This window comes from Wolffia australiana, chromosome 14 (genome assembly GCF_029677425.1).
Source record: "Wolffia australiana isolate 7733 chromosome 14, ASM2967742v1".
In the NCBI taxonomy this organism is placed as follows: Eukaryota; Viridiplantae; Streptophyta; class Magnoliopsida; order Alismatales; family Araceae; genus Wolffia; species Wolffia australiana.
In genome coordinates, this window is record NC_135848.1 from 4,328,377 (window position 1) to 4,347,976 (window position 19,600).

General features: G+C 43.0%; 1 protein-coding gene across 1 annotated transcript; it reads right to left on the reverse strand.

Annotated features, from left to right (window-relative positions):
• Positions 1-4,531: 4,531 nt before the first annotated feature.
• LOC144712054 (uncharacterized) lies at positions 4,532-4,999 on the reverse strand. The gene has a single exon (XM_078586231.1). The coding sequence runs from the start codon at positions 4,997-4,999 to the stop codon at positions 4,532-4,534; it is 468 nt and encodes a 155-aa protein (XP_078442357.1).
• Positions 5,000-19,600: the final 14,601 nt, after the last annotated feature.

Consider the following 19,600-nt stretch of genomic DNA (forward strand, 5'->3'; position numbering starts at 1 on the left):
CAAAAATGATGATTCATGTCACAGAAGACATAATGGAATCATAATGGCATCAACAAAAATCATGAAACGAATCACCTTGGCACAGATTGCAGTCGTGATTCCTTCGATGCTCAAACAAGTTACATGGAGCTGCTCATTTTTGCGGCCTCTAGAGGTGGTGGCACACACAAACATACCCCATCATCCGATGTGATACCACCACTATAGGAGGAGATGGCTCACATCATGACACGTCCACATCATCAACCTCAAAGCCAAGATCCAGATTTTTTTACTATTAGATTTGATTTCTAAAATTTCTTTGAAACCTTTAGTACTTTTCTCTTTCCTCCAAGGCCTATAAATAGGCCATGGCTGTAGTGCATCATTGGTGATTTATGGAATTGAATTTCTCTTTTGAGAATTGCCCTGGTTCCCTCTCTACCGCCGACGTTGCCTCTTTGCATCGTGGCTGCCATTGAGAGGAGGTCGCCCTCCTCGTGCCCTGTTCTGATCATGAAGCATCCTCCACATCTGTGAGCTGCCACCCACTTGTGTGTCCTTAGCGTTCCACCATTGTTTACACGACCGTAAGACACAACTACCAGCCCACACAAACGTCACGCGCAGCCGCCCACCCACATGACCCCACGCACAACTAAGCACCTACGCGGCCATGTCTCATCCAACTTGTCAAAGTGCACGTCATTGGCCCCTGCCATCAAATGCTTCCACAACTTCCCACATCGTCCCATTGCATTACGTCGGTGCTAAAGGTCCACTCTTCCCACTTTGGTTATTTGCATTATTTCCTCTAGTGTTTTCTCGTGTGTTTTTCCACACCCTCGGACTTAACTGATCATTCGGGATATTGGATTCAGAGCTTTGTTTTCACCACGATGGTTTTAAAACAGCCCTCCCCCCTCAACCGAGAAAATCATCGGAGAACTCTTCTTTGATTTTTTACTACCTTAGCCAAAAACTTAATTACATCATCTTCCTTGAGTTGTCTCCTCTTATACTAAGGATGGACAATCCCATCTTGACCACTCAATCGTCTTCATAAATTCTTGATGCGCCTGAACTAAGAGTATTCAGAATCCCATGATTAGGGACATCTAGTTCATAGTCAAAGTACCAATGCTCATCCAGAAAACATCTTTGGTGTCTCGGGTCCAAGTACCACTTACACAACCATGACGTGAATCAACCTAATTAACAGTGTCATATAATACCATTCAGGGATAGGTAAAGATCAATTTAATGAACTCTTTCCACTACAGAACACCCATTATATATCCTTAGTTTTTTCACACTAATGGCTATGGGACTAGCCCTACTTATCATATTAGTGAGGGTAGGTAGTGTTATTCTATTCGAATCCTTCAATGTTCCTCTCTAGTATCCTTCGTATGTGATTATTTAGAAGACATGATAAAAAAGTAGTGAGCTTTGTAGTACGATCTCATCATAATTCATTAAGTCTGATCATGTATTCATTGACTTCATTATAACCATCACACGTGCACTATAATGAAAATGTTCTATTAATAAACATGAAAAGAGATATATAATGTGTGATTGGCTTGCCGACTACGTATATTTTCATCAGACTGTGCCATAAGCGGCCACTAAGGTTTTCGAAAGACCTAAAAACGTGTGTCCCAACAGTTATACTAGACAGGAATGAAGACAACTATCAAAGCACATGTTAATTCATGCCCTTAATGTCAACAATTCAAGACATCTCTGCGTATCCCACAATAAATTTGGGAGGACATCTCTATGGATGTTATTGACGGCTTACACAAATTGGGCAAAGTTGATTCTATTTTAGTGGTCGACAAGCTGACACATTTGCTCGAGAAATAATGAAGCTTCACGTCATTTTGTGCACTATTGTCTCCAACGAGGGCAATATTTTTGTAAGTGCCTTCTAGCAAGCACTTCACAAGCTACAGGGCACTATCTTGAAGAGTAGTACAATGTATCACCCTGAAATAGATGGGAAACCAAGCAAGGTCTTGAACTGTAGACTGGAGTCTGACCTCCATTGTTTCGTTGGAGACCAACCCCAAAAATGGAGCTCTTGACTCCACTCGGTCGAATTAAGTTAAAATACCTTCTATAACACAGCCATCAAGATGTCTCCATTCAAAGGGGTATATGTGTGGGAAACGCGAATGATCTTCAACTAGGAAATCCCCACCACGCCCTTGGACGACCTGGACCACCTCCTCCAAGAGTGTGATAAAATGATGGAACTCCTCGCCGACACCTAAAGCGCGCACAGATCACTATGAAAGGGAAAACTAATCTTCATCACTGCCACCTAGATTTCAATGTGGGAGACACAGTCTATCTCAAGCAGCCCCCTACTGCATGAAATCATTGGCGTGCCATCCATAGGAAAATATCTGGTCCCCAAATATTTTGGCCCTTATCACATTTCACACCATATCAGCCAAGTAGCCTATCGGCTTGAACTTCCACCTGAAACCCACATTCATCCTGTTTTCATGTCTCCTTGTTGAAATGGGCAGTGGGACCAACTACGATAAGTCGACCTATTCCAGAAGGATTGTCTCTGAATAACAATGACTGGTCACTCCGAAGCGAATCATGGACTTCTGCCCCTCAACTCGCGGTGTGCAAGTGCTCACCTAGTGGAAGGTTCTGCCTGATTTTGATGCGGCATGGGAACTGGCGTGGAAGTTGTATTATCAGTTTCCTGCCTTCCAGCTTGAGGACAAGCTGGTCAGCATAGGATGAAGTCCTGACGTGATATAGAGGCACATATACGAACGCCGACCTCAGCCCAAATAGGGAGCGAGCGGCCTGACCCATGACAGGCCACGCCTTAGTAGTTCATAAACCCTCCAACACCAAAGGGAGAGCATATTTTGGTTTCCAAGTGAGTCTCCCTTGCATCCTCGTTATCTCATGCTCAAACTCATCGTTTCCTCTCACATGCAAACACCCCTGCACATGAGGAGCGAAGGTCACTATCACTCGATGTCGTCTACTCTGGAGAATATCTCTCTCTCTCTCTCCCTCTCTCTCTCCCTCTCTCTCTCTCTCTCTCTCTCTCTCTCTCTCTCTCTCTCTTTCTCTCTCTCTCTCTCTCGGCATACCTTCTAACTCTCTCAACCCCGCTCTCACTTCCCGTCCCCCTTCAGAGGGTCAACTCATCTGTCACAGAATTATCTTTATCAATTGATTGGCACAATAAGAATTTTGGTTTCTACCACAGATCTCCCAATAGAAATGAATTTTGTTTCACCTCTATAAAATGTGAATTTTCTAAGTAAATTAGAGCTTTAAAAAATTTCTAATTCACTTATAAACCTAAAATGATGATAAATAAATGTTTAATCTACTATCCCCTCTCTTTAAAAAATCATTCTCTATGTAATTGATCCCCATTCATTCCTTTAACTGTCATATTACCCTAAAACTAAATCTAATATCAAAGGAAGACACATCAATTTCAGTAACATGCAATATGGATGTCATCACTTTCAGTGCTATCCCCAAGTTAAATAATTTCTATCAAGATATTAATGTTTCGACTGAATGCTAACTAGGACTTTATCGTCATCCTTCTGAGTGCACTCTTCAACATGGATGTTACAATCTCTTGGTTTAGATATGGATAATTCCTCTCTGATACCATACTGATTATTTCGGACCATAAAAGTAAAAATAAGCAACCTCAAAGCTTGCCATTCTCAAACATAACCACAGATCATCTTCCAAACCATATTTTGTAATTCAATAGACCATTTCTTACGTTATTTGGGCTTTGGATATTTTTGTCATTTTTGGTTTCGAATTTTACGGGAAAAAATAACAAAAGTCTTATGAAATTGGCTATACAATCACTCAATAGTAGAAGTAGATGACCACAGTGTCATTGTAATCCTATTAAAAGAGCGTGGGTAGAAGTTGAGTGATGCAATAGTCTTACTTTCCTTCTGACTGTTCCCTAATTCTGTCATGGGATTCCTGTTCAATAGTACCCCAAAGCCTAAGCCCACTACATCAGGCTTATGCAACTCTACAATGAATTGTTCTTGAAGAGTTCTTTTCCAACTTTGGCCACAAAGTCTGCAACTTATTGGTTCAGCTTATCCTCCTACAGCTAGTGAAAATTTCCAAGCCTTCGTGCTTTTCAGAGGACCAATTAAAATCATAATATCATAAACAAAATCTTACTGTACGATTCCTCTCATAGAGGAGTCCTTAAAATTAGTTTCCAAGTCAAATGTAATCTTTAGTTGAAGCATTTTGATCTTCATAGACAATTTTAGTAAAAATTTTATACTTCAGAAATCAAGCCTATTTCGTGAACAAAAACCCAAGGAAGATGGCGGATTTAACCCAAGGAAGCTTCTTCACTCCTTTCCCTCCTTCCTTGCCCAATTGAACAAAGACCCTCTTCAAGCTCCAGCCCACCAAACAGATCTCAATTCTCTACACTGAGACCAAGATCATGCCACAAAACATCAAAATTCACTGCCCCAAAAAGGAGAAAGGAAGAAAATTCAGCTCACTGCACAAGGATGAGGCGGGCGGCGCCGTCTCTGCCGACGTCTCCGGCGGGCTGGCACTTGGGCACGGTCACTGTGAGCTTGTCGCCGGCATAGGCGGCGCTAGCGAGCTCCGGCAGCGTCGACGGCGGCAGCCGGAACCGCCACTTGTCCAATTCTCCCTCTCCGGAGTACTCCCACTCGCCTGAACATCCCCTATCTGCAACCACAACCTTGGTGACACCAGGGCAAATCTCCAAAGCCTGGGCCTTTACGCCATCGCCGACGAAACCCGCCACCGCGATGACGAAGCGAAGGCTCTCGTCGTCCTCCATGACTGAAACGTGGGCGTCGGCCGAGAAGGGCAGCTCTAGAACCTTGCTGAAGACATGGGGCAGCCGCCGAAGCTTCTTCTGGTGCAAATTCTGAGATGGGGATTGGCGATAGGCGATGTTCCTCTTCTTGGCCGGCGCTGGATGGACCTTCATATCCCCTCCTGAAGGTCTTCTTGCGCAGATTTGAATCGTGGGTTGGGTCGGGTTGGGTTGGATTTTCTATGAATCAAACCCTAAACGGAGAAAAAAAATCAGGGAAAGAACCGATTTTGATCCTACCCATGAAAGAAAAAGCCATGCAGAGATTGATTACCAATGACTTGCCGTGGGGATGATCGATGGTCGATGATCTTCGGTTGGTTCTCTTGAGCAGCACTCGACAACAGGTGGAAGAGGAATCCAAATTCTTTCTCTTTATCTCTTCTGTCTCTCTCTCTCCCTATCTGTCTCTTTCTTTGTATTTATATATCTTTCTATCTTTCTCGCATTCTGGGGCTTCAACCAAGTTGCAAGGTGTAGAGGGTCTTCAAAATTACCCTTCATAAAGGCGTTTATTACGGTTTAAGCCATTGTTGTCTATCCACCCGGGTCCGAGGGGGTTGAATCCTCTGGTGGAAGGAGGATATGCAACGTGGAGATGACTCCCCAAGTGGTTTCAGAGTAAACTTAAGGGGGGTAGTTTTGTCAATAAAGAAATAATGGAGGGAGGTAGGACGTGGTAGCCCTTGCTTTGTATCCACGTGGATGCCCCTTTGCCTTACAGAAGGGCGAAGGCCCAATAGTTTAAAGGGCACGCAACTCAAAGGACCCCCAGATAGACAATCTATATTGGGGCACTAAACATTCTCCCTATATCTCTCTCTCTCTACCCTTTTCTTTTCTCTCTCTCTCTCTCTCTCACACCCTCTCCCCCTCTCACACTCTCTCTACCCCTTTCTCACTCTCTCTCTCCCTCTCACACCCTCTCCCCCTCTCACACTCTCTCTACCCTTTTCTCACTCTCTCTACCCTTTTCTTTCTCTCTCTCTCTCTCTCCCTCTCACACCCTCTCCCCCTCTCACTCTCTCTCTCCCCCTCTCCCACCCCCTCTCTACCCTTTTCTTTCTCTCTCTCTCTCTCTCCCTCTCACACCCTCTCCCCCTCTCACACTCTCTCTACCCTTTTCTCACTCTCTCTACCCTTTTCTTTCTCTCTCTCTCTCTCTCCCTCTCACACCCTCTCCCCCTCTCACTCTCTCTCTACCCTTTTCTTTCTCTCTCTCCCTCTCACACCCTCTCCCCCTCTCACACTCTCTCTACCCCTTTATCACTCTCTCTCTACCCTTTTCTTTCTCTCTCTCTCTCCCTCGCCCTCTCACACCCCCTCCCCCTCTCTCACTCTCTCCCCCCCTCTCTCCCCCTCTCCCTCCTCTTTTCTCTCTCTCTCTCTCTCTCCCTCTCTCACCCTCTCCCCCTCTCTCTCTCTCTCTCCCCCTCTCTCTCACTCTCTCTACTCTTTTCTTTCTCTCTCTCTCTCCCCCTCTCACACCCTCTCCCCCTCTCACTCTCTCTCTACCCCTTTCTCACTCTCTCTCTACTCTTTTCTCCCTCTCCCTCTCACACCCTCTCCCCCTCTCACACTCTCTCTACCCCTTTCTCACACTCTCTACCCTTTTCTTTCTCTCTCTCTCTCCCTCTCACACCCTCTCCCCCTCTCACACTCTCTACCCTTTTCTTTCTCTCTCTCTCTCTCCCTCTCACACCCTCTCCCCCTCTCACACGCTCTCTACCCCTTTCTCTCTCCCTCCCCCACTCTCCTTATCCCTCTCCCCTATCACACCCTCCCCCCCCTCACACTCCCTACCCTTTTTTTCTCTCTCTCCCTCTCACACTTATAGTGCAGGGACGTGGAGGGGACATTTTTTTCATCCCAATATGAAAAAATCATCCCCTCCGCGACGTTGGACAAAAATTGGGACGGTTTTCATCCACTGGGATGTAAAAACCGTCCCGTCCGTGTCCCTGTACTGATTCCAGACGATGGATGGGACGATCTTCGTCCACGTCCCAGACGATCCTAAACAAGAGAGTGCAGGGACGCGGACAGGACAGTTTTTTCAAAAACCCAGTACGGAAAAATCGTCCCATCTGCGTGGTTGGACAAACATTGACAGAAATTTATCACGAGACCTCTGGAGGGGACGGTTTTCGTCCACTCGGACGAAAAAACTATCCCATATGGAGGTCTCGGACGAAAAAACCGTCCCAGCCGCATCCCTGCACTGATTCCAGACATCAGACGAACGATCTTTGTCCTGTCCCGTCCATCGTCCACGTTCCAGACGATCCAGAACTATACTCACACTCTCTCTACCCCTTTCTCTCTCCCTCTCACACCCCCTCCCCCTCTCACACTCTCTCTACTCCTTTCTCTCGCTCTCCCTCACATCCTCTTCCCCCATTCTCTGTCTCTCCCTCACACCCTCTCCCACCCTCACACTCTCTATACCCCATTCTCTCTCTCATCTCTCTCTACACCTCTTCCTCTCTCTCTACTCCCTCTCTCTCATGTCTCTCTACCCTCTTTCTCTCTCTCTACCTTTGTTCCAGTATCTCTCATCTCTCTCTACACCTCTCCCTCGCTCTCTCTCTACCTTTGATCCTGTCTCTCTCATATCTCTCCACATCTCTTCCTCTCTCTACCATTCTCTCTCTCTCTTATCTCTACACCTCATCCTCTCTCTACCATTCTTTCTCTATCTTATCTCTCTCGGGCTCTCTTCCTCTACCCTTCCATCGACTCAATTTATGAGGTCACAGAATATTATCCCTCTCTCTACCCCTCTCTCTCTCCCTAACTCCCTCTACCCGTTTCTCTCTCTCCTTCACTCTCTCTCTACACATTTCTCTCTCTCCCTCACACTCTCTCTACGCCTTTCTCTCTCTCCCTCACACTCTCTCTACCACTTTCTTTGTCCCTATCTCTCCTCTCACGCTCTCTCTACACCTTTCTCTCTCTCTCTCTCCATCGCACTCACTCTACACCTCTTCCTCTCTCTCACCTCTCTCTACACCTCTTACCCTCTCTACCCTTATTTCTCTCTCTCTACCCCTCTTCCTCCTCTTTCTCTCTATCTCCCTCTACCTGCTCTTTCTTTCACTATCTCACAGTGTCTTGTAGTCGTTCTCTCCCTCTCCCTCTTCCTTCCCTCTCCCACTATCTTACTAAATGCATTGTCACTCTCCCTCCAGTTCTCTGTCCATTATCTTCAAATGTTCTTACTGAAATAAATGAAGAGAAGGTAAGTTTTGAAAATTACCCCTTTCTTTCTCTGTCAACAGTTTTGACTCGTAATCTTAGAATAAAATTAAGAAATGAAGATTGAGAACGCAGGAGTCGAATTTCCTCAGGATTTCTCTCTATATCTCTCTCTCTGTCACTCCAGTTCTCTATACATTCTCGTCAAATATTTCCCCTGAAAGAGAGAAAGAGGGAGACGGAACGCATATAATATCCCATCTATTCATTATCTTAAAATGTGGCCTAAAGAGGAAGGAAGAGACAGAATGTTGTCATTGAATACCATTGTTTTTACTCTATTTTTTCATTCTCCCAAAAATATATCTTCACTGTATTCATTATCCTAAAATATTACCTAAGAAGAGGAATATTGACTGATTTTGAGAATTTCTCTGCAAAAAATTCTCAATGTATTCATCATTATAAATATTACCAAAGAAAGAAGGGAATAGTGTTGACTGATTTTGAGAATTCAGTCCAAGAAAATAATCAATGTTATTATCAAGAAGAGTATAATATATTTTTAATCTTTGACACATACCACAAATCCAACCTAATTCTAAAAATAGATGACAACTAACATATTACATGCACAATATACAAGTAGTATAAAATAAATTGTATACAAGTCAATTTAAATGCTTTGAAATTTATAAAGAATAATCCTTATTCTTAGTAATCAATAGAATTGTTTTTTAAATAATATTTCACATACAAAAGATATTTATAGTGTTGGTACTATCGACCCCGTGGTGGTGTGTATAGACCAGTCCAATCATGCCTTAGATGCCACCCACATAAATTACACTTTAGTTTTTACAAGAGTTTGTACATGGGCAGTGGGCGTAAATATCCCAATATATACATAGACCTCAAACGTTCACATTCATAATAAGAAGAAAATGCATATACCATTTGTTAGTCAGTAGGTCAATGTGTTGGCCTCGGATGCCAAAAGTGGATTCACATCCCTCAGAGGCATTGTTCCATGTAGGAGAAGAGATGACATCATCATCTTTGTCAAAAATTCTCCCAGGAACATCGCAATGTAAACAATACCTACTTAGGTCATCATAAACATCTGCCATTAACAGCTCATGCTATGAGCTACTTGTAAGGTCCGTTTGGGTAAAGAATGCATTGAGTGCAAATAATCAGCATCTTGAGGCTCTAGCATGATGGTTGTGTTTTGCTTCCTGAGGTAGGTCCTACCAATTAGAGCTTAGTAATGGAGAACGTCGTCAAGGATGTCGTCCGGTCGGCACCGAGTAAGATGGCTTAGTACCACAAATAGATAGTGGTATCGAACATCGACGGTGTCATCGTCCGACGGATGAAACCCGAACAGGTTGTTGTAACTAAGACGTGATGAAGATGTGCCCTACGTGTTGTACGTGCAGGATCTGACTCGAGAGAGGAGCCGAGCTTCGAGCTTGGACGAGGTCGCCGGGTGACGACGACGGTGACCTCTCGAGCCTCGTCGGAGCTACGAAGGCATCTACAACCGAACATAATCAATACGCAGGGCTCGCACATAACGGATAGACTCATCCGTACCGATAAGACACTCGTGACGTCGTAGTTTCTCTCAAATTGTCTCCCTCACCTACATAGCCCAAGCGCGGTGGAGTCGAGACGAAACTATACTGCAAAGGATTATTAAACAAGCGGTGGGGGAGGACGACATACCTCGTTGCGACGAGTTTGTCGTGCAGTGGTCGTCGACACTGGTGGCGGTCGGAGCAGGTGTGATGGAGAGGCGCCGAAGAGAAAATGGCAGCTCACTAGTGGACTGGCGCCAGAACGGTGGAAGGGAAGGGAGCAACGGTGATCGGTGGCGAAGCGGCTCAACTACCTACCCAGATGGGTGGGCACAACCTCGGGGTTTGGTCGGTGCAGTATCGTCGCTCGGTGGATGTGCGCACGCGATCGACATTGCCTATCAACGCAATATGCGGTGACGAGAGGGGGCCGATGGTGGGCAATCACACGGTGGCGACAGGGCTCTAGAAAGGGGGAATTCTAGGGCCTTCGACTCTACGAAAGAGGTAGGGACCCCAGAGATGGTGTGCGGGCAGCCGTTGCTAGCAATGGGGGTGAGGAGTGTTCGACGAACAGGTTCCATGCGCTGGGTTGACCTTGCCAGTCAGAGATCCGACGTCGAGGGGGAAAGGCCTTCTGGGTGACTTTGACTGCTGGTCTGATGGCCAGAGGACCTGGTCGCGTCAAGGGATGCAGGCCCTTGCTGAAGTGTGGTCCAGTAGTAGCCCACCAATTGCCCAGTATATTCCAATCCCGGTGAGGGAGGAGGGACAATGTATGCCCTTTGGAATTCCGTAAGGCACCTGGATAGGGTGGGGTAGCAACTTCCCTCTGCGAAAGCTCCGCCAAGATCCGCAGCGTAAGATCTTCGTCAGCGGCCCCAGAAGAGGACTGCGGCCACTAATGAAATTGGGTCCACGACAATACCTGTACCAATCGTGGCTCGCCACAAATTCACCGGTGGTCAACAATCGATGCCTTGGTGGGAAGGTTCTTCCCTCGTCAAGTAAGAAAAAATGGATCCGCGCAGTTGCCTCCGTGAGATGGAGATCAACAGTGACAACTTGGTTTTCGTGCGACGAGAAACGGTACTGTTAGTGAGATATTACGCCTTATGGGCTAATGGGCCCTATTCTATAAGCCCATTAGCCCTCTTATCATTCTCTCTCTCCTAGGGTATATATATACCCACACATGTACTCCATTGGAGTTATGTCATTATCTTCTCTCTTCCTCTCTTAACAGGTACCTTCGGCGTCGTTCAACCAATTGGGCGGTCAGGGAGGTCAGAAGGTAGTGGAATTTCCCGTCTTCCTTGGGCGTGGGTTTCCCTGTTCTCCACCTTCACTGACTCTCTTCCCTTCTTCTCAGATCTTCTCAAGGTGAGACCAATAACACACGATACAACTCTCTTCAACGTGAAAATTTCCTGGTCTGAGGACTTAGGGCGCCCCCTCTTCCCGTGTAAAGGGGGAGGTCAATTGGGCCCCCTAAATGGGTCGACAAAAACAAAAATAAAAGGAGATTGGGTCCATTAGGGGGCCCTTCTATATTGGGCCCCCCATTACAAAATAGAAGGGGAAAAATTAAAACTTAAAAGAAAAGGGGAAAGGACTAGGGACCCCTTCCCATGAAGACAAAAACAAAATGACGAATAGAAACAAACACAAAACTCAGCTAACAAAAATGATGAAAATCACAATATGATAGTTGAGCATCTTCACCCGGTTGTCAACGACGGTGGCGAGCAGCACGGACGACGTCGTCGATGATTTCGGATGGCGTGCGCCATCAATGAGTTTGAGAATGTGCCACATAGTTGGCATGGGTGTCCGCTGTTTGATTTCTCTCATTTACATGGTGGAGGATACCCGTGAGTCTCACACTACAATGGGTGATGTTCTTCCAAACATGGTGCAGCAATATCCTATAGGAAGAATTTAAACTAATAATGTTGATTCACATTCAATGGCAGTACCACAAAATTTGTGTTCTTGACAAGGATCAAGCCATCATGTATAGCCATAGCCTTTATTGGTATGATAGTGTGAACATCATAGAAGTGGGAAACTGCAACTCTGGTTCTCCTTGTATGATCATAGACGATGTTACATCCACCACCGGGTCCTAAGTCTTCTTCAGCCATAGAATACATATTTAACTTCAGAGAGCCCATCAATAGTGGGGGCCAATGTAAAATCTATAGCGGGGTGGTAATGCGGGGTGAACACAGCCATCATGTTAGAAATAGTTTATTTACTTTTCCCATTATTATCAAAAGTTATTGAATCAATAGGTTGGGATGATCCATGTATCACCTCACAGGTGTGAACTAAGCTACATGTGGGAGGTGAGGCTAATTGTGGCCTTTTGTGGCCATTAAGTGGCATGTTTTATAGAGTGTCAATAGTTCAATAGGTTTTATAAGATCCAAGTTAAGCTCAAGGATCTTGGATTACACACTTTTTTAGGATGGAAAATTCTCAATCAAAAATTTATTGTGCTTTATCCTATCAGTTATACAATGTGTATTTCTCTTGATGCGGGCCTTTTGAGGTTAAGAAAAGTCATATTATAGTGGAATTTAGAAAATGCACTATACCTAGAGAAAACTTATATGATTATCCTTACTCCTACATAAAATTTTTTAAAAATACTCATTTATTTTTTGTTAATATTTTTTATTAAAAAATTGAATTTATGGTACCCATCCTCAGCATCTGAAACTTGGTCAAACACAATATTAGTCCCACAAAAAAGGCCATAAAATCTAAAAAAACTTTCCTATCACGTCTAATTTTGATGTCACAAAGAAAATTATTATCCCAGAAAGATTCACCACCTTGAAATAGTTTTAGCTCACTGATTTCATCATGTTTCATTTTCCAGCTAGTATTAAAGCTTTTGGATGATTTGAGTACATTAAAAATAAATTCGGAGGAGAAAAAAAGGAGTCACTTTTCTTCACATTTTTATCAAATCAGAGTTGGATATTAGAGAAGTTTGTTTCAAATTTTCAGACAATAATGTGATAATCACACAATTGTCCATGCATTGAAGTGCTTAACTTCACTATTTATTCATAAATTTTCTATAATGGATACATGACATGCATTATTCATTGATAACATATGGAACTACATGAAATAACCATAATATTCCTACTTTGCATTACTTTTTCTAGCTATTAGTAATTTTCCATTTGATTCTACTTTATTTAATTAAATTCAAGTGTTTATAGTATAATATTTCTTGAGTTTATTTGATGTAAATAATTAAGTAAATTTAATGATAACTTCAGGAGGAAAATTAGAGAATAGGGGACACCCAAGCCATAACATGGACTAGAATATAAGGCCCTTTTAGTTAGATTTACATTCCTTATGGTGGCTAAAATTCATACAAAACCAAAAAAATAATGCTACAAAATCAGCTATCTCCTTCACCCAAATTAATACATCACCATCCCCCCGCATCTTGTCATGCTACTGATAGTCATGAATTGTCTTTTTGTGCTCTCTGCACCATAATTACCGCCCCAATTTGTGCCCCAAAAGGCAAAAACCCACATTGACAAGCCTAAATGAGTAGACTAGACCTGACACAGCCAACCAGTCAAGTACTAAGTCGATCACCACTTTCATAGTATGTTGGGTTTTGTAGTTAGATTGATGATCTGAAATCCATTCACACAATAGAAATGAAAGGAATCAAAATGCATTGAAATGAAACAATAGATAATCATAAACAAAGTCCCCCATCATTGGGTTCATTGGATGATCTGTTCATGTGTCCAACCTTTAGACATATCCAATTAGTCATCAAAGTAGTGTATCTACTCATTTCTCCCTCAAACACTACTACTTGAAATTTTAGATGATCTCCTCACCATCTAGTCCCACTAGAAATTAGGGTTTTGATAGAGGTAGAGAATAAAGGGAATAATGCATAGGTTGGAATTTCATGGGAACCTAAATGATGTCCGCCCCTATTTATACTATATTGGCACTTTTATTAAAGGCCCTAAAAGTAGAGTAAATCAACCAACATCCAAAATATTATATGAGCGACCATTTAGGACCAGATATCAGTTGATTTTATAAATAAAATTTCCACACAACCTTTATTGGCAAACCTATTGATAGTTTATGCAATAAAAGATTGATTTAACCCAATTGATAGGTCAATTTTCCAGTCTGTGGGTTGAAAAGCTATACCACATGCTCAAGAAGATACACATGAGTATGTTAACGCCAGCATTAAAATTTTGCCATCATTAGTTACCATGTATGTCTAATCATTCATCTGCTATAGAATCCTGAATGACTCAAAGAATGGTTAACCATCAGATACTAATTGGTCATTATAGTTAGCACAAAATGCATGGTGGAAATCATTGGAGAACACATGTCTGATATTTCCATTACCTTAGCAATGTATTGAAATGAATCTTCTTCCGTGAAAATCTGCTGTTATAATGAGGGCAAATAATTCTACCTCTACCACAAAGCACTTTTTTGTACTTTTTGTTACATCTGATTAAAGACTTAATTGAATCTCTCAGTTTTAGACTTACCGCTCATACTAAAACCACAACCATCCATCCATATTGTATCTTTGTTCTCTCACATATGATCATTAACACAAAAGTGACATGAATAAAACTTATTGATAATTCAGGATCCAATTCATGAACTAGTTCCCGTATTGTCTGCACACTAATGACTTTAGTATTAGACATACACATCATCTCAGAGAGATTGCACAATGGTACTCTATTTGGATATATTGATGTCCATCTTGAGTATTCTTTTAAAAGGCATATTAAGAACACATGTTTGAAAACTAGTGATCATTGTACTATGTTGTCACAACAGTTCCCCTAGTCACTGTATGTACTCAAGAACTTGATCAGTAACACCAGACAAAAAATTTAATGAATAATGATTTGATTCAATGAACATAAACAAGAGACTAAACTTTTATTGAATTGTGGGCCACATATTATCCACCAAAATCTACGCGTGACTCCAACTACAAAGCTAATTATTCCCATTGTGAACCATTGGCTTTATAAATGCTCGATTTCATTAAAAGTGCGGTAGCCCATGGAGAAATTGCATCTCGCACTATGCATGCCTTTGGGCAATGTGGTTTGGTGCAATTTTTATGTAATAAATAAAAGAAATAAAATCCTCTATAAATGACTTGTAATTTTGATGATTGCGATTCTGGCAATTGAGCTCACAACAAGTGTGGTTTGATGAAGTGCAGTTCTTCCTTTATTCCTCCTTTATTCTTATAATGTTATTCCTTTTCCTCCTATTTTAATATTATTTTATTTGTTATTCTTCTTTGTTATTTTTTACTTTTCTTCTTATATTATTCTTATTTCTTCTTCTCCTATCCTGCATCTTTTCTCCTCTATTTTTTATTATTTTATTCTCCATTGTATTCCTTCTCTTCTTATTTTCTTCTTCATAATTTCTTCTTTTCTTTCTTTTATCTTCCCCTTTTCTCACTATTTTTCCTCATTTTATTTTCCTCCTATTCTCTTCTTATTTTCTTATTCAATTCTTGTTGACCATTTTTTCCGTTTCTGCTTATTTTATTGTCCTTCTCTTGTCCTTTTTTTATTGTTTATTCTCTTATCATAAGTTTTTGTTCCTCTTCTTTTTTTATATTATCTTTCTCCAAGGAATATTCATTAATAATTATTAAAAATTTAAATTTGATATCTGATATCTTTATATTATAGAAATATAAAGTGATCAATAATACATTTTATTCCCTAAAATCACACCATACCGCATAAGGGGTTTGCTCCAGTTGAAAACTTTCAGTCATGGTGTGAATTTTTCCATCTGACATCAAGAACATTTCTAGCTGCCTGGTGCTGCTAGAGCACCAGAAAATGTCTATTTTTCCTTATTTATGTTAATTTAATTCATAAAATCCAGAGGTATTTCAAAAAATAAGAAAAACTTATCTAAAAACATTTTTTCTCTATTTCCCTATTTTATTTCATTGAATAAATAAAATCCTAAAATTTTAAAAACACTTATAACATATATTTGAACAAAAATTTTTATCTCATTGCCTGCTCTTTGTAATGTGACTCTTAATTACTTACATTGTAATAAGAAAATACATAAATATTGTTTCATAATCCATAAGCCGTAAAAAAATTACCTTAAAGCCTAGTTTATCACCTTCTCAGCTGAGCGATAAGAGAGAGATAGGATCAATCATAGGAGATAGCATAGTGTGATATATGTAGAATAATAACAAGAGCTAGAGTGAGATACATAAATAAAAAATGATAGACATGGATATAGAAAGGGACAGATAAACGTATATATAGAGAGAACAATAAACATATTATAAACATAGATATAATGGCAGGAATATAGATAGATAGATGGACAAGATTGAAAGAGATGTCGATATAGGAACATAGGGAAAGAGTGAGATATAGATACAGACATATATATTTATATATATGACCAGACAGAGGGAGATGTAGAAGGATGTAGATAGAGGGAGATGGAAGTGAGACATTTAGGGCGCATTTTAATGACATTTAGGGTCCTTCAAACATTGTCATGTAAAGTCCAAAAAGCATTGCCAGATGTCATTACAATCGTTTTAATAACAAACTTCAAATACGTTAAAAATATGTTATTTTTCCATCCCATCATCACCCAAAATATTCATACCATTATTTTAATGACATTTAGTATATACAGCGATGGAGATAAAAACAGGAGTTCCTCCCTTCACTGACAGAGAACGAGATAAAGATAAAACCCACGTCTCAATTTTTAACATCTCAAATTTTTAGCATGTTTTCAGGGTGAACTTATCAAGAGCGATAACATACTCTCTCCAAAATTAACATCACATTCTTCCTAAAACAAAAGGAAATAATCCAGCGAAGAACAGACACGGGGAATAAGATAAAACCCAGGTCAGTGGCCGAGAACGACGAGCTCCTGGTCTGTGTTGAGGAGCTCTTCAACGTCGTCATCGGCCACGTTCTTATCCTCGTCGGCCATCTCGTCAACCGCGGCGTTCGTCGCCACTTCATCTGCGCGCGGAATTCCCGTTCCGAGGAATTTGCCGACGTCCTTTGGATGATAAATTTCATCATCGTCGTCTCCGACGATCGTTGTGGGGACGAAACCGTCCTCCGCCGCGGCAGATCTTGCGAGGAGAACCAACGCTAGCAGCGCCATTATCAGCCACATTCGTAGGTTCGCCATCTCTCTAAACTTCTCTCTCTTTCCTCTCTTTCTATCTCTTTCTCTCTCTACTGGGTGATTCGATCTCCCATGCAGTATTTATAATGGGTGTAGAGAGAGATAAGTATAGATTCGTCGTCGCAGGGCTATTAATAGGATTCTTGTGTTGTGTATTTGTCGAAGTGTGTGCACGGCTCTCCGTTTCCTTCTCGGCCAACCCGGGCAAGCATGTCTATCTTTATCTCTCTCTCTGTTTACGTCTGTCTCTGTTTCTCTGTCTGTCTGTCTGTCTATCTCTCTCGCTCTCTCTCTCCCGCTCTCTCGGACTCTCTCTCTCTCTCTCTCTCTCCCGCTCTCTCGGACTCTCTCTCTGTCTCTCTCTCCCGCTCTCTCGGTCTCTTTCTCTCTCTGTCTCTCTCTCTCTCCCTCTCTTTGTCTCCCCCTCTCTGTCTCTCTCTCTGTCAGTCTCCCTCTCTCTCTCTGTCTCTGTCTCTCTCTCCTGCTCTCGCGGTCTCTCTCTCTGTCTCTCTCTCTCTCCCGCTCTCTCGGTCTCTCTCTCCTGCTCTCGCGGTCTCTCTCTCTCTGTCTCTCTCTCTCCCGTTCTCTCGGTTTCTCTCCCTCTGTCTCTCTCTCTCTCCCGTTCTCTCGGTTTCTCTCTCGCTCTCTCTTTCTCTCTCGCATGATCTCTCTCTCTCTCTCTCTCTCTCTCTCTCTCTCTCTCTCTCCCTCTCTCTCTCTCTCTCTCTCTCTCTCTCTCTCTCTCTCTCTCTCTCTCTCTCTCTCTCTCTCTCTCTCTCTCTCTCTCTCTCTCTCTCTCTCTCTCTCTCTCTCTCTCTCTCTCTCTCTCTCTCTCTCTCTCTCCCTCTCTCTCTCTCTCTCTCTCTCTCTCTCTCTCTCTCTCTCTCTCTCTCTCTCCCTCTCTCTCTCTCTCTCTCTCTCTCTCTCTCTCTCTCTCTCTCTCTCTCTCTCTCTCTCTCTCTCTCTCTCTCTCTCTCTCTCTCTCTCTCTCTCTCTCTCTCTCTCTCTCTCTCTCTCTCTCTCTCTCTCTCTCTCTCTCTCTCTCTCTCCTCTCTCTCTACATCTGTCTCTTCCTCCCTCAGTCTCCATTTCTCTCTCTCTCTCTTTCTCTCTCTCTCTCTCTCTCTCTCTCTCTCTCTCTCTCTCTCTCTCTCTCTCTCTCTCTCTCTCTCTCTCTCTCTCTCTCTCTCTCTCTCTCTCTCTCTCTCTCTCTCTCTCTCTCTCTCTCTCTCTCTCTCTCTCTCTCTCTCTCTCTCTCTCTCTCTCTCTCTCTCTCTCTCTCTCTCTCTCTCTCTCTCTCTCTCTCTCTCTCTCTCTCTCTCGCGCTCTCTCGGTCTCTCTCGCTCTCTCTCCCTCTCTCTTTGTCTCCCCCTATCTGTCTCTCTGCCTCTCTCTTAGTCTCCCTCTCCCTCTCTGTCTCTCTCTCTCTGTCAGTCTCCCTCTCTCTCTGTCTCCCTCTCTCTCTACGTCTCCCTCTCCCTCTCTCTACATCTGTCTCTTCCTCCCTCAGTCTCCATTTCTCTCTCTCTCTCTTTCTCTCTCTCTCTCTCTCTCTCTCTCTCTCTCTCTCTCTCTCTCTGTCTCCATCTCCCTTTCTCTCTCTGTCTCCATCTCCCTTTCTCTCTCTGTCTCCCTCTCCCTCTCTCTCTCTCTGCTTCCATCTCCCTGTCTTTGTCTTCCGCTCACTCTACGTCTCTCTCTCTCCCTTTCTCTCTCTCTCTCTCTGTCTGTCTCCATCTCCCTTTCTCTCTCTGTCTCCCTCTCCCTCTCTCTCTCTCTGCTTCCATCTCCCTGTCTTTGTCTTCCGCTCACTCTACGTCTCTCTCTACCTCTCTCAGTCTCTATTTCTCTCTCTCTCTCTGTCTTCCTTTCTCTCTCTCTCAGTCTCCCTCTCTCTCTACAGCTCTCTCTACCTCTCTGAGTCTCCATTTCTCTCTCTCTGTCTCCCTCTCTCTCTACATCTCTCTCTACCTCTCTCAGTCTCCATTTCTCTCTCTCTCTGTCTCCCTCTCTCTCTACATCTCTCTCTCCCTCTCTCAGTCTCCATTTCTCTCTCTCTCTGTCTCCCTCTCTCTCTACATCTCTCTCTACCTCTCTCAGTCTCCATTTCTCTCTCTCTGTCTCCCTCTCTCTCTACATCTCTCTCTACCTCTCTCAGTCTCCATTTCTCTCTCTACCTCTCTCTGTCTCCATTTCTCTCTCTCTCTACATCTCTCTCTACCTCTCTCAGTCTCCATTTCTCTCTCTCTGTCTCTCTCTCTCCCCCTCTCTCTCTCCCTCTCTCTCTCTCCCCTTCTCTCTCTCTGTCTCCCTCTCTCTCTACATCTCTCTCTCCCTCTCTCAGTCTCCATTTCTCTCTCTCTGTCTCCCTCTCTCTCTACATCTCTCTCTACCTCTCTCAGTCTCCATTTCTCTCTCTACCTCTCTCTGTCTCCATTTCTCTCTCTCTACATCTCTCTCTACCTCTCTCAGTCTCCATTTCTCTCTCTCTGTCTCCCTCTCTCTCTACCTCTCTCAGTCTCCATTTCTCTCTCTCTGTCTCCCTCTCTCTCTACATCTCTCTCTACCTCTCTCAGTCTCCATTTCTCTCTCTCTGTCTCCCTCTCTCTCTACATCTCTCTCTACCTCTCTCAGTCTCCATTTCTCTCTCTCTGTCTCCCTCTCCCTGTGT